At 41.2% G+C, this 20,947-nt stretch overlaps 2 protein-coding genes and 3 long non-coding RNA genes across 8 annotated transcripts; 2 read left to right on the top strand and 3 right to left on the bottom strand.

Moving 5' to 3' along the window:
* The first annotated feature begins 6 nt into the window (after nt 1–6).
* Nucleotides 7–956, top strand: LOC130520787 (uncharacterized). Its single transcript, XR_008949047.1, has 2 exons — nt 7–395; nt 772–956. It is a non-coding gene; the product is annotated as an uncharacterized LOC130520787 (long non-coding RNA).
* Nucleotides 957–4,613: 3,657 nt separating this feature from the next.
* On the bottom strand, nt 4,614–20,821 carry LOC130520785 (uncharacterized). 2 transcript variants are annotated; one of them, XM_057024520.1, is made up of 9 exons: nt 20,726–20,821; nt 20,487–20,503; nt 20,030–20,221; nt 19,706–19,908; nt 19,601–19,628; nt 5,508–5,699; nt 5,184–5,386; nt 5,079–5,106; nt 4,614–5,001 (listed from the first exon to the last, which is right to left on the bottom strand). In XM_057024520.1, the coding sequence occupies exons 1-9, from the start codon at nt 20,761–20,763 to the stop codon at nt 4,817–4,819; spliced, it is 1,086 nt and encodes a 361-aa protein (XP_056880500.1). In that variant the 5' UTR covers nt 20,764–20,821; the 3' UTR covers nt 4,614–4,816. The 2 variants fall into 2 exon arrangements, with proteins under 2 accessions (XP_056880500.1, XP_056880501.1); XM_057024521.1 differs by having other exon boundaries at nt 20,634–20,775.
* Nucleotides 9,632–11,925, top strand: LOC130520788 (uncharacterized). Of its 3 annotated transcripts, none has more exons than XR_008949050.1 (3): nt 9,632–9,772; nt 10,358–10,711; nt 11,772–11,925. It is a non-coding gene; the product is annotated as an uncharacterized LOC130520788 (long non-coding RNA). The 3 variants fall into 3 exon arrangements; XR_008949048.1 differs by lacking the exon at nt 11,772–11,925 and adding an exon at nt 11,113–11,609; XR_008949049.1 differs by lacking the exon at nt 11,772–11,925 and adding an exon at nt 11,113–11,609 and having other exon boundaries at nt 10,358–10,879.
* On the bottom strand, nt 9,707–10,671 carry LOC130520786 (fatty acid-binding protein, brain-like). Its single transcript, XM_057024523.1, is given in 5 exon segments — nt 9,707–9,736; nt 10,145–10,246; nt 10,351–10,478; nt 10,481–10,522; nt 10,599–10,671. Coding segments are annotated over 5 exon segments (360 nt in total). The 3' UTR covers nt 9,707–9,721.
* Nucleotides 18,194–18,633, bottom strand: LOC130520789 (uncharacterized). The gene is made up of 2 exons (XR_008949051.1): nt 18,542–18,633; nt 18,194–18,395 (listed from the first exon to the last, which is right to left on the bottom strand). It is a non-coding gene; the product is annotated as an uncharacterized LOC130520789 (long non-coding RNA).
* Nucleotides 20,822–20,947: the final 126 nt, after the last annotated feature.

The raw sequence follows: 20,947 nt of genomic DNA, 5'->3' as shown, positions 1-20,947 counted from the left end.
TTCTTGTTGTGTTTCACCTCTTTATTTTAGCTTGTTCCTCTGGTTGTTCCTGTAGTAATAATCCACAACAAACCTTTTAAAATCAGCTTGGATCAGAAAAAATTCACTGACAATTTAGTTCTAAGAAAAGTTTGTGTTATGGTTGATCATGTCTTTGTCGTAACAATGAATCTTACAGCGCTGCAAAGTTTATTTATCCAAACAGCTGCAGGACGTTCCCAGCGGGACGTTCCAAGCAGGACGTTCCAAGCAGGACGTTCCAAGCAGGACGTTCCAAGCAGGACGTTCCAAGCAGGACGTTCCAAGCAGGACGTCCACCCTACAGGGGTTGAGTGGAGCCGAGGTTACTGATCCATCCTCTCCTGAACTGCTCAGTGAGCCTGACCATCGTCAAGGTAACGCTCAGTCAGATACCGTGGAGATGTAGGATGATCACTGGTCCGTCCATCCATCGTCCATCCATCCATCCATCCATCCATCCATCCATCCATCCATCATCCCCCCACAGTGTAGCAGCATCATGGTCTCAGGTGCTGGGACCAGTCAAGAACAATAGCAGCTGTTTGGGTTTTATTGAGCACGTAGCTCCTCATCTGCTGCTCATGCCACAAACGCAGCTTCCTTATTAATGCGGCGCCGTTTAAAGGGAAAAAAGAAGCTTTTAAGATTTACTGCCAGGGAGAATGGTTGCAACACAGACACAAACTACCAACACAGCAGGAACCAGAAAATTAAAAAAGCTAATGTTGTGTTACGGATGTTCTCTTACAGGTACCATCTGCAGAGGTTGTTGCTGGAGTGGTGGTGGTGGCTTCAGAAGAGAAGAGAAGAGACAAACTTGAGTAAACAGAGAAAGCCAACAACAGCAACATTTAAAAACATCATTCAGTGGGGAAAATGTGTCAGACACAAATCAAAAGTCTGGAATTAAACTTGCAACTGCAGCAATGACAAAACATGACTTTGAACAGTTGTGTTTGTGTGTCACGGGGTCCCAAACGACACAGAACATTTTAGAAGCTGTTCCCTCTCTGTTGGTCCAGATCAAAGTCTTTCACCATCAATTAATTTAGTTGAGAGAGCCAATGTTCCCTCTCAGGTGATGTGGAGAGAGAAGCTTCCCTGGAGATGTTCCAGGATGCAGATGACTGAAAATAAAATCAACACAAACCAGAAACTAAAACACAAGTTATTGTTGAGTCGTTACCTTTGCTCTGAGAAATATGGTGGGTTGTTGGTGTTGCTGAGGTGGTTCCTGGAAATATTGATGCCGTAGTAGTGATGGTGGCTTCAGAAGAGAGAGAAGAGAAGGAGACAACACAACACAACAGAAGCGAATGGAAACAACACAACAGAAGTGAATGGAACAGAACACAACACAACAGAAGTGAAGGAATAGAACACAACACAACAGAAGTGAATGGAATAGAAACAACAGAAGTGAATGGAACACAACACAACAGAAGTGAATGGAACAGAACACAACACACAGAAGTGAATGGAATAGAACACAACAGATGTGAATGGAACAGAACAGAACACAACAGATGTGAACAGAACAGAACACAACACAACAGAATAGACCAGAACAGATCAGAACACAACACAACAAACATGAGAACAGAGACATGAGCAAACAGAGCAACAACAGCAGCAACACAATCTTCCTCACTGAAATGATCGTTGTGGTTCAGGTGAAGATGAAACTATGTGATGGGAATACTCACTGGGGACCACAGTCAGATCAATTGCAGCATCCGATATGTTTGTGATCCTGAGCCTTTAAACTGGCGACAGGTATAACGACCTGAATCTTCACCTCTGAGGTTCTTGATGGTCAGAGAACAGTTCTCAGATAGACTCAGTCTGCCTGGTTTATGAGAGTTAATCTGTCCAAGATTAATCAGCTCGATTGTTGCTGATGGTGGATTACTGGTACTGAACAGCCATGTAGTATATAGATACAATTCTTCTGATCCTTTATCAGGTTTTCACAGCTCAAAGTTACTTCTTGATGTGCAGTCAGATATTTTCTGTTGGCATCTGTGAAAAAAAGAACAAGAATCTGTTCACAGGTAGAAAATGTCTTTGTTTCTGTTCATTTATGTTAGACAATTAAAATGCTGCTATTTATTGGGAAGATTTAAATCTGTTTTCTCACCTGAATATTGAAGCATGAATGTTAGAATATAAAAGCATGAATCCATTTGAAGGCGACCATCATGTTATCGTCTCCTTTTCTTCTGGAACTTCTCTTCATTTGACTTCCTTTAGTGCTGAAACTGCAGCAGCTTTCTGTGGTTTCCACAGTGTCGCCTCCCTTTTGAACTGATGTTGAGAATTGTGAAGCTCATTTTCCAAAACAACTAGCAGAAGTTCGATGCATCTAATTTGTGTCCATCTGTGGTCAGCTTTTCATGACATCATTTCACACCTTTGAGAGAAAAGAGGAAGTTGAGCGTGGGTAGAGTTAGAGTTGAATATAATGCCATTTAGTAAAATTCCCTTATGTTTTAAGTGATGGTTGTCTTATGCAACCAGACAGAGTCAAGTTTCTTTACTGCTTCTCATCTTAATGGGGTGAAATATCAACATAGTTGCTGATGAAAAACAACATTTAAGGTCTCGACAGATTTGAGTTCCTTTTTTCCCCCCAGTTTATTATTGATGTATTGAGTTTTGTGATGAATGTGGACAGCAGCGGAGCTGTGAGGAACTACTGAGAACTGTATCATTCCCTCATTCTCAGTATGGGCTCATCTTCATCTCCTGACCTGAACCGTCACGATGAAGCGCAGCTTCTCCTTTTAATCAGTAACAACTTTCTAAGTGACTCAACTACCTAAAACAAAAGGAACACAGTCAATCGCAGGAACGCTAATAATCAAAGCTCAGTTTTCCACGAGTACTGGCTGGTGCCGGCTGCTTAAGAGGCCTGCCAAAAGACCAGATTAGCTGCAGGTGTGGAGGCAGCCAGCACAACAGATGAGTCCCCCACGACCCCTAGTGGACAAACAGAGCACAAAAACAGATCAGACACAGGATCATAACAACAGTTATCACAGTCATGAGGAAGAGTTCAGCCAGTCCCATAAACAGCACGATGGAGTCCAGGGCAGAAGCTGAAGGAACTGCTCAGTAAAAGAGACCTCAGTGAAGAAGAAAATCACAAAAACAAGGAGCTTGATGTGTTTTTAGCAACTGCAGCCATGATGAGATCAGCAAAACCGCAGAGACACATTTAAAAAGGAAACACTGAACAACCTTTAAGTTCTGCTGAGTATCAGATGAGATGGTTCCTGCAGAGGGTGTTGAAGTCACTTTCAATAACTTAGTTATTAACATGAGGCACGAGAAGATTCTCACCTGATCACCAGCTGATGAAGAACAGGAGTGAAACTGACGCACAGTTCTGGAGCAGGAACCTTCTGTGGCGAACTGCAGACACGAATCTAGACCCAAAAGCAGATACACACTACTGGCTTGAGTTGGAGCAAGGTTACATTTACGGTACTGTCAAAGATTTTGGAAAAAAATACCAAGAGGCGCAGGCGGCAGAAGAAACAGGATGGAAGAGGAGCAGGCTGGGCGGCATGAACAGACAATGAGGACGATTAGATTAGCTCAGGAACCATGAAACAAACGAGAATCAAACTTCTAGGAGCCAGGCTAGACAGTTGTGAGACAGTTGTGGCTCCAGTTTTAATGAAGGTTGTGTGCAGCATTTTCCCTTTAATCTACACACATTTAAGGGAAGCTGTGATCTGTTTAGCTAACTGTTAAACAAGTACTAATGAAGTAATCACAACAAAAAAAAATACAGCTATAATAGTAACTAAAATCACAAATTTCATCCTCTGTTGAATGGCAACCCTAAAATGAAGCAGAAAAATAGCTAAATTAGAGTTGTTTGATGCAGTACATGGATTAAAGACTGTCAACATCCACAGAAATGCTGTTGTTTCAATATTTACATCCAGAGTGACTGAATTTATCTGAGTAAGGAGTTCATGGCTTACCATAAAGAGTGATGTCCAGAAAGCAGGCAGGAGTACGGAGGACAAAGATTAGTGTGAAACAGAAGCATTTAAGAGGAGACAGTGGCAGGAAATGTGCCATCTTTACCTTATTAGCGTAACCCTGGTAAGATGTGGCGATGAGCTTGATGATCTCCATGTAAGCCGCTTTATTGTGTTTGCTGCTGAGGAGTTTGCCCTCGTTGAAAAGACAGTCCACGGTGAGCAGGAGGTCTGGGAGGCGGTTGCACACCTGCCTCTTGCTGTCAGCTTCAACAGAATTAGGGTCCAGAGTGTGATTCTTAGAGCAGCCTGCAGCCTCTGGTGTTCTCCTTCCCTTTTTAGGCCGGAGGCATGACCCCCCCAGTTCCGAGCTGAGTTCCCCCTCCCAGTTAGAGCTGAGTTATGTCCACTTCCAAAACCTCCTCGCTCCAGATTCTGGGTCCCTGTCCTGAACAGATCTGTTCCACCATCCCAGTCAGCTTTAGTTCTGTTTGCTCGGCTCCAGTCTGTTCCGAGTCTTGGGGATTGTTGGCAAATGATTAATGTTATCGTTACGTTATAATGACTGAAGAAGAAGACCGAAGACACGATGAATCAAATCAAGAAGTTCTTTATTATGTGAATACCGGTACTTCCTCACAACCAGGAAGTGACGTGTAAATTTGTAAAATGTAACAATTCCTAATTCTAGAATCGAATAATGTAGATTCAAAAACATCACACAGTTCAAATTCTGGTGATTAAACGTGCACCAGGACACATCCTAAATATCCGTCCTGTCACAGAGATCTTAATTACTACAGCTTCTTGAGGTCTGGTGTCTCTCCTGTGTCCTTTTGTCCTTGAATAAGGTTTGGATGATTCCCGACACCACCGGCCGTCTGACCTTTACCAGCCGTGAAATTGACAATGACAATGACAAGAATCACCAACAAAATACCAACAGCGATGACTGTCATCAGTTCCTTATGGTTCACCAGATCTGGATAAAGAAAAGCAGCATGGTGAAGCCTTCAGAGGTCTTTCAGGTATGAGAATCCAGGTGTAAATAATACTCACAGTTAAACGGTCTCTTCCACCAGGATGGCTGAAATGACAAAAATGAGCGTTATTAATGGACTGAGACAACTTCCTGCACAACCTTCATCAACATTTTGTGTTTACTTCAGGAATAGGAATGTTGAAAGTTTTCTGGATCTGATTCCAGGCAATATCGTTGCGGTTACACCTGAGGAGCCTGCCTTGATAGAACAGGGAGTCGACAGTGAGGCGGACGTTTCTAGGGAGCTCCTGTAATCTGCTCTCTACAATCACCAGATCAGGATCAAAGGTGTGATGCATCACCACCAGAATTACTGCTTTATTATCTGGAGACATAGAAAAGACCAGGGTGACTCAGCAAGGTAAGTTTCACTTTCACTTCTGCTTTAACAACTTTGAATCTTCATGTTACATTTAGTTCCATCACATTCACACTTAAGTTGCTACCTGGGAGTCCCTCCAGGGCCTCGTCAATGTCTGTTTTGATTCGGGATTTGACTGGACAGAAAACCAAATAATAATCTGCATCTTCCGGAATGTTCACTTCAGTGTGTCCAACACGTTTCATTTTGGAAACCCATTCCATGTGAGCGTTTTTTGTTTCAGAAGCCACGTAGACAAAGAACTTTGTTCCAGATACTGAAGAGAGAAAGGAAGAAGTGTGTTATTGGAAAATCAACCTGAGCAGCTTTGAACTTTCACCTGATGATGGAAATCATGCAGACATGAACCAGTGGGAAACACTTAAACCTCCTTTAGAACTGAAGGTTAAATATAGCTAAAATACTTCATTGCTCATAAAATACCAAAACAACAAATTGATTGTTGTCAAGTTATGACTAAAAACTGATTCAGAATTTGATGACATTTACTGTCTTTTGTCAAAAAACAAATAGTTTCCTCACCACCTCTCTCCATGTCTCTGTGGTGGAAAGAAAGATCCACATTAGTGCAGAATTCAAAAACAACAAAAAGAAACCCCAAAGTGAAACATTGTAAGATTGTCAAAGTGCGTCACTTGCACGACTGGCCCGCTGACACAACTATAAATACCTTAAAGGAGAATAAGTCCGATGCATTGTACGATCTGCTGTTGGGCCACTCGCAGGGATTCGTCAGTGTAAGAATGTTTAATGAATACTCACGAAATCGATTGATAGTTTGCGTGTAGTGTCTCTGACATAGTCCCAGTCTGGACGCGTCCCTCTGCGTGGAGAAGAACCGATTTCACTTTCGCTTTGCTCAAATGACGTGGCCTCAATCACCAATCCCACAGATGCGGGCTGCTGCCACATCGTGGATCCTCCCAGGTTTTTGGTTTTTAGCTTTAGTCGATATCGTCAGGCGTTATTGTTTTAAAGTACTTGTATAATTGAGTTAGAATGGGAATCTTGATTTTTGTTTGATATAACTATAAAGATAGAAAAAGCCTAAATTCCTGCAGTGATCCAGCACCCTCAGCTGGTCAGTTGACGTCACTTACGGAGCCTTCAGCAAGTGTCTGACATCACGTTGACAACAAGAGTAATAAAACAATAAAATAATACAAAAGTGTCTGACATCACATCGACAACAATAGTAATAATACAATAATTTTGAGTAGCAGATAAATGGAGAAATATAAACTCCAAAAGCATCAAAACCACGCCCCCTACCCATAATCCTCCCGGGTGACAGAGGCCCCGCCCCCAAATCTCCGCCACAATAACCAGAACGAGAGTGTGTGTCTCTATAGTTTGGACCTGACTTTTTTTTAAATTTAACATAGAATAAAACCTTAAACTGTCGTGAGTTATAGCAGATATATCCAAAGCATACATCCTATCCATCTCCAAAGCTCCTATACCAGCTAAATAGCTATCTATCTAGAGCGATCACGAGCTATCTAAATATCTATCATCTAAGATCTATCTAATCTATCTATCTATCTATCTATCTATCTATCTATCTATCATCTATCTATCTATCTATCTATCTATCTATCTATCTATCTATCTATTATCTATCTACTATCTATCTATCTATCTATCTATATCTATCTATCTATCTATCTATCTATCGTGCATTTTCAAACAGACCAGTGCTTTGATTTTATGTTCATGTAAATGTCCATATAGTTTAAACTGACTTCTGTGGTTTTCTTCACTTTAGTGTTATTTAAAAATAACACAACATTAGATGCACTTTTGCTCCTAATTGGCCAAACATAACGACAAAACTGTATAACAAAGTAGGTTAAAACTAAAAGATTTTAATGTTACAAAAGGAAAATAAACAGTTGTATAAATCTACATTAAGACCTTTATTCCAACTCGATTCCTTCTGATTTAATTTGATCTGATGAGGAATTTTTCAATATTCTTGTGTCGGAAAAATGACTTCTTCAATCCTAAATTATCCTATAGATCATAGGTGTCAAACTCTGACCGTGGGCCAAATTTGGCCCGCAATGTAATTATATTTTGCCCGCGAAGCCGTACCAATTGACTATTAGAGCTGGCCCGCCGGTATTATCACTTAAAGCGCTTGTGCTAATACTACAAATACCAGCTCTGCTGGTGTTTTGGTGTGAAAATCCACACTCTACATCAGTTGGTGGTGGTAATAAACCAATATGTGGCTTGCCAACCACCAAGAAAGAGAAAGTAGTCATAGCGACCTTATATGCTAATGCTAATTCTGGCACTACCCCTCTGAAAAATGATTAAAGGAAAGGAAGAAAATAGGACCTTTCTGAACAGGTAGGAGGCAGAATATCTGTTTAGATATGTAAAAGACGGACCTGTCTTCTTGTATGTGGAGCCAATGTGCAGTACAAGGAGAACAACAACAGATGACAATATAAAACGCAACACCAAGACAAACACAAGCACCTGGAAATGACCCAAAGGTGCCAGAACGTAGAAGAGATGAAAAGGCCTTACATTTACATTACATTAACTTACAATGGCAAAAAATTACTGTTGAAATTTATTTCAGAAGGCTGCAAATAAAGAGAAGAAATGAATGCCAGTGATGTGTTTTTTTAATTTGAATTTCAATTTTGCATGTGTGCAATAATAAATTATATATTGTATTGTGTTAAGATTTGCTTGTTCCATGTTCAGTTGTTGAGCAAAACTAGTTTGGGTCCATATCAAAGGTTCCAACGTATAGCTGGAGGAAGATTTTTTTCAATAAATATCAATGTTGGCCCGTGACTTTGGCCCAGTTTTGAATTTTGGCCCACTGGCTATTTGAGTTTGACACCTCTGCTATAGATTGTATTTACTCTCACTCACTGTTCTGAAGTAGCTTCTGAGCTCTCAGTGACAGATCATTCTGTTGTATTCAAGGTTAGCATCTTCTTTACAGGATAGTGAAGGCACTGGCTGGCCGGTGACCTTCACTTCCTCGTGCCTGATATACCTCTCAGTACAAATGTCTCATCAGGGTGGGTGCTGGTGCTGCATGAACTGTTGCTGTGTTGGTGTCACTTCACCACTTCATTTCAACACAAGTCATCTGACTCTCCTGTGTGTCCGTTCTAAGCATTGACATTAAAGAGGTTCAGAAAAACATATTTTATCTCAAACATATTTTTCAAGCTACACAATAGATTGAAACCTGAAGAAATGAATCCTGTGACTGATTTACAAAGAACAAATATGAATCAATCTATTGTTGTTACACATTGTGAAGGCAACACATTAGCGGTGCTTAAATGATCAAGGAGATACGAACTCTAGCCAAACATCTGTGTTCTTCTGTTGATGTCTTCTGCCTGGTGTACCCACATCAACGAGGTCTGGCCCCTCTGAGTCCCAAACTGACACAAACCCAATTAACCAACCATCTTGACCCGGAGAAAAAATACAGACAACAGTTCCAACATTTCCACCAGAAGGACCACACATGGCGATACCACACACCTAAAACACAGAAAAGACAGCAGAACCATGAACGTCACCGAGTTTTATATTAATTTCAAAAGTCTGAAGATTTGTTCCCTTTTACTTCACATTTGTGCAAAGGAGGACAGATTTGGATAAAAGCTCATAACAACTAAATGAGCCTTAAAACAGTCATAAATCATGGACATACATTTCTGCAACAGCAAAATGGAGGACTACGGCAACCTCAAAAAACAATAAAACCATGAAATACAGAAAAATCATCCAGAATTTTAAAAAAAAACATTCTTCTGTAGAGTAAACATAAAGATTTTGAAACCAACTTAATTACTGATGCTATCTGTAAAAAAATTAGCCTGCTAATAAAAATGTATTTGGAGGAAATGTCACTGTAACACCCGTTTAGGATTAAATTCATACTTACTGCTGCTCCAGGGATTCCAAATGGAGCCCCCTGGAACGACGAGGCAATTCCAGATCAAGACAACTACAATAACAATGACAGTGACAAGAATCACCAACACAACAGCAACAGCGATGCCTGCCATCAGTCCCATATGGTTCAAAGAAAATTAGCATGGTGACGCCTTCAGAGGGACGTTCAGGTATGAGAATCTAGGTGTAAATAATACTCACAGTTACACCTGAGGAGCCTGCCTTGATAGAACAGGGGGTCGACAGTGAGGCGGACGTTTCTAGGGAGCTCCTGTAATCTGCTCTCTACAATCACCAGATCAGGATCAAAGGTGTGATGCATCACCACCAGAATTACTGCTTTATTATCTGGAGACATAGAAAAGACCAGGGTGACTCAGCAAGGTAAGTTTCACTTTCACTTCTGCTTTAACAACTTTGAATCTTCATGTTACATTTAGTTCCATCACATTCACACTTAAGTTGCTACCTGGGAGTCCCTCCAGGGCCTCGTCAATGTCTGTTTTGATTCGGGATTTGACTGGACATGTGGGAATGTGTATTTCTACATGTGTGTTGATTTTGCTGCTGCCCAGAAATCACACAGAAAAAAAAAATAAAGTAGACCATCAAATTATAGCTTAGTAAGTGTTCTTGTTTTACAGTGTAATCCCTCATATTGAACAACACTAAAAAACAAAGTAGTTGGGCCTACGTTCCATGATGCTATACTTTTAGATGTTTTTATGTCATAGTTCACTTTAGACAGAAACGTACCATGACCATCTTGCCGTCCTTGATCTCTCTGACGAACGTGGTCTCTTTGCCGTCCCACTTTTGGACGTGGACCAACTTGTCTCCCTCCAGAGACACTGTAGACTGAGAGACACAACACATGGTGACCGTACTGAAAAGTGTGGCCAATTAATCTTGATTACTCCAGAATATGCCGATCTGAGATGATTGAAAGTGTTTGTTCTTACTTTACAGTTCCTGTCGTCGGCGGTGGTTTCATCAAACTCCTCCCCCAGCTTGAAGGAGATCTCTGTGTTTTTGAAGGTGCTCTGGGTGCGAACCACCACCTTATCGCCCTCCAGGCTGATGATGACGGTGGTTTGGTCACGTTCCCGACCTGTCGGGTGGCGAAGCCCACGCCTGGGACATGACATATGAAGCACATTTCAACACTGAGATCAAAGAAAAAGAGCAAAGATAGAAGCACATTACTGACCGAGGGCTTTCATGTAATCATCAAAGTTCTCGCTCTCCACCAGTTTCCAGGTTGCACAGAAGGCGTCGACCATGGTGATGGTTTTTCAGAGACCAAGTATTCTGAAGAGCACAGTGAGTGAGCTGCGGTCGTTCAAGTTTCCCCCAGTGTGTTATTATTCCGCGCCTTATTATTATGCATGCAGGTGGGCAGGGCCACGGGTCCCATTGGCTCAGGAGATTTTTGCTCTGTTCCTTATTGGACGGTTAAATTGGGTCACGGTCCTACTGACCCGTAGAGAGGTGGGGAAAAGCTAAATTAGCTCATTTGTATGCGCGATGATGTAATTACTCTAATTCCTGCAGCCAGCTCAGGTTGATGTGGTGCTAAAAAGGAGAAATTCTCCATTTTAAAGATGACCCCAAAAAAATCCAACTACAACAATGAAAAGCATGTTATAATGATGCTACCGGCAGAAGAGTAGTCTTCAAATCCCCATGAATCATTTCCTCATGTCCCGGCCCCCCCTCTCCAGTCAGCCCGGTGCCACCCGATCGGAATGTGTCCTGTTGGGGGTCGTCGGTGAAGCAGAATCACTTTGTTTGACAGCTCTTTGTCCTGAGTTGCATTACTGACCCCACCACCACCACCACCACTGCAATTACTTCATGCTTCACATGCACGGTAACGACTGTCCTTAAGTGTGTGTGTGAGAGTGTGTGCATGTGTAAGTTCCGCTTTCTCACACAAAGTCAGTGTTTATGGAGGTACGCACAGACACAGATGAGTGATTGTGACTCTTGATTGGGCAGTTTATGGTCGTTCATTTAAGTTGGACTCAGGGAGGTTTTTTGATAAACTATCATGAGCATTAAGCTTGGAGCTGATGTTGTGTTTTAAAGGTTGACCTGTATTTTTTGTGGAGCAGCTTCTGACACACTGGGATTGTCAGTATTTCCAAAAGTCTCCTTCCGGTTAGTTTTTTAATTCTATTTGTAATGCATCATAAAAGTAATTTTAAAATACCACTGACCGAGCTGCCAAATTCAAAATCTTGTTTTGGTTTAGTTTTGAGGAAATATAAATCTGCACCTCTTCTCATTTTCTTTTTAGCACCTTTGTTTCTTGAAGGATCTCCTGTTGATTCACTTCTTTTGAACAACTTCATTTCCTCTGCACTTCATCTGAGAACAGGGCATGCAGACATTAATCATACCTGTAGGCTGGAGCTCTACTCAGCAACAACAGCTGGTGTCTGCAAACCTGCATCGGCGAAGGAGCTCTGGTGCCCCCTGCTGGTCAGTGGCAGAAGTGCCTCCTAATTTTGGGTTGAATTAAAACGTCCCCGATATTACAGTTTTTCTCAATTGGTTTGGTACATTTCTCACATCAGAATTGAAATTCTCAAAAGTTCTTGTTCAATTGTCACATCATCATGCCATTTGTGCAGATGAAAAAGGCAGTTTCTCATTGCATTGAACAAATTGCAAATGCTTTTGTCCATCCATGCAAATGATTGTGTACAATTCTCAGTTTTTTCGTACATTATCAATTGCTTTTGTCATGCTAATCAAAATGCTTTGTTATAGGAATCTATCAAATAGTCTCTTTCCACAAAACATTTAGGCTATAGTTCATCATATAAGTCTTCACATGCAAAATGATTTACCAAGCCATCATAACATGTCAAGCATATATACATTTCCATAAGACATTTGTCTGTAAATATGATCTAAATTGGTAAATTCCTCCCAGGTGAATCTAGACTTTCTCTAATGAAAAGAGTTGATCAACCAATGATCGACAGTTTTCTGAATGAGCTCAAGGGAGCATCTCATGAACAATCTACTGGGGAGTATATAGGTAACCAGAGCACAATAGAAAGTTACAATGTCTGACAATGGAAGGACAACAGCCAAGAAGAAGGAGAGGAAGAGGGGTGAGGCTGCGTGGTGGAGGAGTAGGAAGAGGAAGAGGCAGAAGAGGCGGACACATGCGTGTTCCTGATGAAATCAGAGCAACACTTGTAGACCATGTTTTGAATCATGGGCTGACTATGGCTGAAGCGGGGAGAAGGGTGCAGCCAAATGTTGGCAGAACAACTGTGTCCTCAATTATTCAAACTTTCCGCAGAGAGAACAGGTGTGTAATCTAACAGTATGTGCTGAATTACATGGAGTTTACTGTATTTACATGTCAATACAGTAATGCCCCATACAAAATTACAGTAGCCTATTCCACTGATGCTCTATACAATGCCATTGTGTCTTCCTCAAATTTGTTTTGGTTGACTTCTGGCTGCAATGGATGCAGCATGCCAAGACATTACTGCAGATTCCTGCAGAGCATGGATTAGGCATGCATGAAGATACTATCCACGCTGCCTTGCACGGGAGGACATCAGGTGTGACGTGGATGAGAATTTGTGGCCTAACAGACAGGAACGGGAAGAAGCTGAAGATCAGGATTGAGATTAGAATTTGGGGAGTTGTTCATATTTTTTTGTTTACCTACTGTATGACCTATGTTTATATTTGACCTATGTTTACTTACGTATTGTATTTCACCTTTGTTATGTGCAGTGCTGTCTTTTTTTTTCTTTACGCACTGCAATGTCAATGTTTGCCAATAAAGAAGTCATTCTGTAAATGTGAATCTTGTCTTTTCCAATCAATCTTACACATATACATTATATGAGGTCAAATGTACAACACTTGTCATCACACCTAAACCACATTTTACATCAACATGTCCCTTCAAAGTGCACTATTCAATTGCCAACATGACTAATGAATTTGACTGTCTTATCCGTACACAATGACACAATGATTAAACATTCTGATGGCACTGACAAGTATATTGACACAAAAACTTGCTTTTGAGGGATGGACTAAGGATTTTGAGCAAGAGACTGGCTTTTGCAGGTGATCCACGGTGTTTTGCTATTTGTTCAAACTGTTTTGAGAAATGCACTTGATCTTCTGCAAATTGCAAGAATGATTGGAAAAATGTACCAAAGTGATTGAGAAAAACTGTAATAACACCAATTGTACAAATAATACTTTAAAGTCTTCACCACTGAGTTGACTCCGAGAAACATTGTTTGAAATAGCTTTTAATTTCATACTTACAGTAAACACACTTTGTTATTTATGCTACAAAACCAAAGTTGTAATTGAAAAGAAAAAGGAAGAAAATGAATAATCAAAACGATTAAAAATGAATGAAATTCAATTAAATATGCAGCCTCCTATTTGCTCATCAACCAAAATATGCTTCTAAATGAAACATATTTGGACTACATTTACTTATTTAACAGGTAATACAATATAGGAATTAAAACATTTCTTAACAAAAAACCTCTGCACATACAAGAACAAATAAAACAAATAAAAACAGACAAACAAATAAAAAAACAAGTTCTTGGCTGCTATTATTTGAGCTGTGATGGTTGTGTTGGTGCTGACATTCTCACAGTGCTGTAGGTCACATTGGGATCACTTTCATCAGCAAAAACCTGAAGAAAAAAAACGAAACAGAATTGACAACCAAACAAACTGATTCTTTTTGTTTGAACTCCTTTGGTGGATGATGTTGACTTCAAATCCATCATGGACAAATGTGAAAATAATGAAGGTGGGTCAAAAATCAAAATAATAAACCTAAATCTTTTATAAATGTATTCAGTTATGCACCAAAACCAAGGCTGAACATATTTTAAACCAAATCAACCCAGGCGACAGTGGAACAACAGCATTAAAGAGAGGACAGAGATGAGGTTTATGCTCTTGGTGCTGGTTGGGTTCTTAGTGGAACACTTTAGATAAAACCGGGGAAACATAATGACGCCAAGGCACATTATGATTATGATTATTGTGGACTTGCACATCACTTTACACTGACATTTCATTAACATCATGAAACTTACCAGTGCTTTTTTCTCCATTTATATATGAAAACTGTGAGGCAACCGATGGTGAGGACAACTGAAGCGGCTGCTGCAAAGAGGTTCCGCCACCACAGATCTGGAAGATAATGGAGATATTTTGGTTCTCATTCATACAACATAATAATTAATGAATCTGGATCTTATCCCCCAAACTGGTTACTATGTAGAAAAAGGACTAATGGACTTTAAGATTATTAAAGGATTTTCCATTATAATGTGCATGACTACCCTCGTTAGGCTGTAACCTGCCTATAATCATTATATGAGGAAGACCTCTTCATCATCAGGACAGGACTTTAGACGACTGCATTGGTTTAACTGGGAGAAATGGGACAGCCCATAACAGTCGATGATCTCATCGAATTCAAGTGAAATCACCAAACCAACATGTGTTGTTTTTCCTGTCGTGTTTCACCTCTTTATTTTAGCTTGTTCCTCTGGTTGTTCCTGTAGTAATTATCCACAACAAACCTTTTAAAATCAGCTTGGATCAGAAATATTTCACTGACAATTTAGTTCTAAGAAAAGTTTGTGTTTGGTTGATCATGTCTTTGTCGTAACAATGAATCTTACAGCGCTGCAGCAAAGTTTATTTATCCAAACAGCTGCAGGACGTCCAAGCAGGACGTTCCAAGCAGGACGTTCCAAGCGGGACGTCCCCCTACAGGGGTTGAGTGGAGTCGAGGTTACTGATCCATCCTCTCCTGAACTGCTCAGTGAGCCTGACCATCGTCAAGGTAACGCTCAGTCAGATACCGTGGAGATGTAGGATGATCACTGGTCCGTCCATCCATCCACCCACCCACCCACCATGTAGCAGCATCATGGTCTCAGGTGCTGGGACCAGTCAAGAACAATAGCAGCTGTTTGGGTTTTATTGAGCACGTAGCTCCTCATCTGCTGCTCGTGCCACAACGCAGCTTCCTTATTAATGCGGCGCCGTTTTAAAGGGAAATAAAAAGAAGCTTTTAAGATTTACTGCCAGGGAGAATGGTTGCAACACAGACACAAACTACCAACACAGCAGGAACCAGAAAATTAAAAAAGCTAATGTTGTGTTACGGATGTTCTCTTACAGGTACCATCTGCAGAGGTTTTGCTGGAGTGGTGGTGGTGGCTTCAGAAGAGAAGAGAAGACAAACTTGAGTAAACAGAGAAGCCAACAACAGCAACATTAAAAACATCATTCAGTGGAGAAAATGTGTCAGACACAAATCAAAAGTCTGGAATTAAACTTGCAACTGCAGCAATGACAAAACATGACTTTGAACAGTTGTGTTTGTGTGTCACGGGGTCCCAAACTACACAGAACATTTTAGAAGCTGTTCCCTCTCTGTTCGTCCAGATCACAGAACACAACACAACAAACATGAGAACAGAGACATGAGCAAACAGAGCAACAACAGAGCAGCAACACAATCTTCCTCACTGAAATGATCGTTGTGGTTCAGGTGAAGATGAAACTATGTGATGGGAATACTCACTGGGGACCACAGTCAGATCAATTACAGCATCTGGACCTGTTTGTGATCCTGAGCTGTTAAACTGGCGACAGGTATAAAGACCTGAATCTTCACCTGTGAGGTTCTTGATGGTCAGAGAACAGTTCTCAGATAGACTCAGTCTGCCTGGTTTATGAGAGTTAATCTTTCCAAGACTAATCAGCTCGATGTTGCTGATGGTGGATTAGTGAACAGCCATGTAGTATTGATACAATTCTTCTGATCCTTATCAGGTTTTCACAGCTCAAAGTTACTTCTTGATGTGCAGTCAGATATTTTCTGTTGGTATCTGTGAAAAAAGAACAAGAATCTGTTCACAGGTAGAAAATGTCTTTGTTTCTGTTCATTTATTGTGAGACAATTAAAATGCTGCTATTTATGGGAAGATTTAATCTGTTTTCATTAGAACTCATTCTCACCTGAATATTGAAGCATGAATGTTAGAAATATAAAAGCATGAATCCATTTGAAGGCGACCATCATGTTATCGTCTCCTTTTCTTCTGGAACTTCTCTTCATTTGACTTCCTTTAGTGCTGAAACTGCAGCAGCTTTCTGTGGTTTCCACAGTGTCGCCTCCCTTTTGAACTGATGTTGAGAATTGTGAAGCTCATTTTCCAAAACAACTAGCAGAAGTTCGATGCATCTAATTTGTGTCCATCTGTGGTCAGCTTTTCATGACATCATTTCACACTTTTGAGAGAAAGAGGAAATGTCAACATAGTTGCTGATGAAAACATTTAAGGTTTCGACAGATTTGAGTTCCTCCCCTTCCTACATCATTTATTATTGATGTATTGAGTTTCGTGATGAATGTGGACAGCAGCGGAACTACTGAGACTGTATCATTCCCTCATTCTCAGTATGGGCTCATCTTCATCTCCTGACCTGAACCGTCACGATGAAGCGCAGCTTCTCCTTCTCCCGAGCTTCAGTAACAACTTTCTAAGTGGCTCAACTGTAGAATCACCACAGGTGCTCCAGCATCAGAGGGGATGTTTGAATATGTAGAGCTAAAACTAGAGGCCTTCAGCCACCCAGAGGAAGGAGATTCTGCAGATAAGAGATTAAAGTGGCCCGGAAAGACCCGACCTACGTATCTGGAGTTCAGTGGAAGGTCAACTATTGTGAGGAGATCCAGCAACACGTTTAACGGAGGAGCACAGGACAATAAAACTTGGTCATCATGGACCCAAGAAGACAGACAAAGGCCACGTCAGTGATCTACAGTTTATTTACAAAATATTTACACAGTGCACGTGCCATCAATGGTGACGCCAGTGAACAAAGTGCCAAGCCAAACCCAAGGAAGTGCTCCCCGGAACGGTGGTGACCTAAAACAAAAGGAACACAGTCAATCGCAGGAACGCTAATAATCAAAGCTCAGTTTTCCACGAGTACTGGCTGGTGCCGGCTGCTTAAGAGGCCTGCCAAAGACCGGATTAGCTGCAGGTGTGGAGGCAGCCAGCACAACAGATGAGTCCCCCACGACCCCTAGTGGACAAACAGAGCACAAAAACAGATCAGACACAGGATCATAACAGAACAGTTATCACAGTCATGAGGAAGAGTTCAGCCAGTCCCATAAACAGCACGATGGAGTCCAGGGCAGAAGCTGAAGGAACTGCTCAGTAAAAGAGACCTCAGTGAAGAAGAAAATCACAAAAACAAGGAGCTTGATGTGTTTTTAGCAACTGCAGCCATGATGAGATCAGCAAAACCGCAGAGACACATTTAAAAGGAAACACTGAACAACCTTTAAGTTCTGCTAAGTATCAGATGAGATGGTTCCTGCAGAGGGTGTTGAAAAGTCACTTTCAATAACTTAGTTATTAACATGAGGCACGAGAAGATTCTCACCTGGTCACCAGCTGATGAAGAACAGGAGTGAAACTGACGCACAGTTTGGAGCAGGAACCTTCTGTGGCGAACTGCAGACACGAATCTAGAACCCAAAAGCAGATACACACTACTGGCTTGAGTTGGAGCAAGGTTAATTTACGGTACAGTCAAAGATTTTGGAAAAAAATACCAAGAGGCGCAGGCGGCAGAAGAAACAGGATGGAAGAGGAGCAGGCTGGGGCGGCATGAACAGACAATGAGGACGATTAGATTAGCTCAGGAACCATGAAACAAACGAGAATCAAACTTCTGGGAGCCAGGCTAGACAGTTGTGAGACAGTTGTGGCTCCAGTTTTAATGAAGGTTTGTGTGCAGCATTTTCCCTTTAATCTACACACATTTAAGGGAAGCTGTGATCTGTTTAGCTAACTGTTAAACAAGTACTAATGAAGTAATCACAACAACAAAAAATACAGCTATAATAGTAACTAAAATCACAAATTTAATCCTCTGTTGAATGGCAACCCTAAAATGAAGTGGAAAAATAGCTAAATTAGAGTTGTTTGATGCAGTACATGGATTAAAGACTGTCAAACGTCACAGAAATGCTGTTGTTTCAATATTTACATCCAGAGTGACTGAATTTATCTGACTAAGGAGTTCATGGCTTACCATAAAGAGTGATGTCCAGAAAGCAGGCAGGAGTACGGAGGACAAAGATTAGTGTGAAACAGAAGCATTTAAAAGGAGACAGTGGCAGGAAATGTGCCATCTTTACCTTATTAGCGTAACCCTGGTAAGATGTGGCGATGAGCTTGATGAATCCATGTAAGCCGCTTTATTGTGTTTGCTGCTGAGGAGTTTGCCCTCGTTGAAAAGACAGTCCACGGTGAGCAGGAGGTCTGGGAGGCGGTTGCACACCTGCCTCTTGCTGTCAGCTTCAACAGAATTAGGGTCCAGAGTGTGATTCTTAGAGCAGCCTGCAGCCCCTGGTGTTCTCCTTCCCTTTTTAGGCCGGAGGCATGACCCCCCCAGTTCCGAGCTGAGTTCCCCCTCCCAGTTAGAGCTGAGTTATGTCCACTTCCAAAACCTCCTTGCTCCAGATTCTGGGTCCCTGTCCTGAACAGATCTGTTCCACCACCATCCAGTCAGCTTTAGTTCTGTTGCTCGGCTCCAGTCTGTTCCGAGTCTTGGGGATTGTTAGCAAATGATTAATGTTATCGTTACGTTATAATGACTGAAGAAGAAGACCGAAGACACGATGAATCAAATCAAGAAGTTCTTTATTATGTGAATACCGGTACTTCCTCACAACCAGGAAGTGACGTGTAAATTTGTAAAATGTAACAATTCCTAATTCTAGAATCGAATAATGTAGATTCAAAAACATCATACAGTTCAAATTCTGGTGATTAAACGTGCACCAGGACACATCCTAAATATCCGTCCTGTCACAGAGATCTGAATTACTACAGCTTCTTGAGGTCTGGTGTCTCTACTGTGTCCTTTTGTCCTTGAATAAGGTTTGGATGATTCCCGACACCACCGGCCAGCTGACCTTTACCAGCCGTGAAATTGACAATGACAATGACAAGAATCACCAACAAAATACCAACAGCGATGACTGCCATCAGTTCCTTATGGTTCACCAGATCTGGATAAAGAAAAGCAGCATGGTGAAGCCTTCAGAGGTCTTTCAGGTATGAGGATCCAGGTGTAAATAATACTCACAGTTAAACAGTCTCTTCCACCAGGATGGCTGAAATGACAAAAATGAGCGTTATTAATGGACTGAGACAACTTCCTGCACAACCTTCATCAACATTTTGTGTTTACTTCAGGAATAGGAATGTTGAAAGTTTTCTGGATCTGATTCCAGGTAATATCGTTGCAGTTACACCAGAGGAGCCTGCCTTGATAGAACAGGGAGTCGACAGTGAGGCGGACGTTTCTAGGGAGCTCCTGTAATCTGCTCTCTACAATCACCAGATCAGGATCAAAGGTGTGATGCATCACCACCAGAACTACTGCTTTATTATCTGGAGACATAGAAAAGACTAGGGTGACTCAGCAAGGTAAGTTTGACTTTCACTTCTGCTTTAACAACTTTGAATCTTCATGTTACATTTAGTTCCATCACATTCACACTTAAGTTGCTACCTGGGAGTCCCTCCAGGGCCTCGTCAATGTCTGTTTTGATTCGGGATTTGACTGGACAGAAAACCAAATAATAATCTGCATCTTCCGGAATGTTCACTTCAGTGTGTCCAACACGTTTCATTTTGGAAACCCATTCCATGTGAGCGTTTTTTGTTTCTGAAGCCACGTAGACAAAGAACTTTGTTCCAGATACTGAAGAGAGAAAGGAAGAAGTATGTTATTGGAAAATCAACCTGAGCAGCTTTGAACTTTCACCTGATGATGGAAATCATGCAGACATGAACCAGTGGGAAACACTTAAACCTCCTTTAGAACTGAAGGTTAAATATAGCTAAAATACTTCATTGCTCATAAATACCAAAACAACAAATTGATTGTTGTCAAGTTATGACTAAAAACTGATTCAGAATTTGATGACATTTACTGTCTGTTGTCAAAAAACAAATAGTTTCCTCACCACCGCTCTCCATGTCTCTGTGGTGGAAAGAAAGATCCACATTAGTGCAGAATTCAAAAACAACAAAAAGAAACCCCAAAGTGAAACATTGTAAGATTGTCAAAGTGCGTCACTTGCACGACTGGCCCCTGACACAACTATAAATACCTTAAAGGAGAATAAGTCCGATGCATTGTACGATCTGCTGTTGGGCCACTCGCAGGGATTCGTCAATGTAAGAATGTTTAATGAATACTCACGAAATCGATTGATAGTTTGCGTGTAGTGTCTCTGACATAGTCCCAGTCTGGACGCGTCCTCTGCGTGGAGAAGAACCGATTTCACTTTCGCTTTGCTCAAATGAAGTGGCCTCAATTACCAATCCCACAGTTGCGGGCTGCTGCCCGCAACTTGGGTTTTAGCTTTAGTCGATATATCGTCAGGCTTATTGTTTTAAATACTTGTATAATTGAGTTAGAATG

Source organism: Takifugu flavidus, unplaced genomic scaffold, assembly GCF_003711565.1.
Source record: "Takifugu flavidus isolate HTHZ2018 unplaced genomic scaffold, ASM371156v2 ctg527, whole genome shotgun sequence".
Classification (NCBI taxonomy): Eukaryota; Metazoa; Chordata; class Actinopteri; order Tetraodontiformes; family Tetraodontidae; genus Takifugu; species Takifugu flavidus.
The sequence above is the reverse complement of the archived record's forward strand: the minus strand, read 5'-3'. Positions and strand labels throughout refer to the sequence as shown.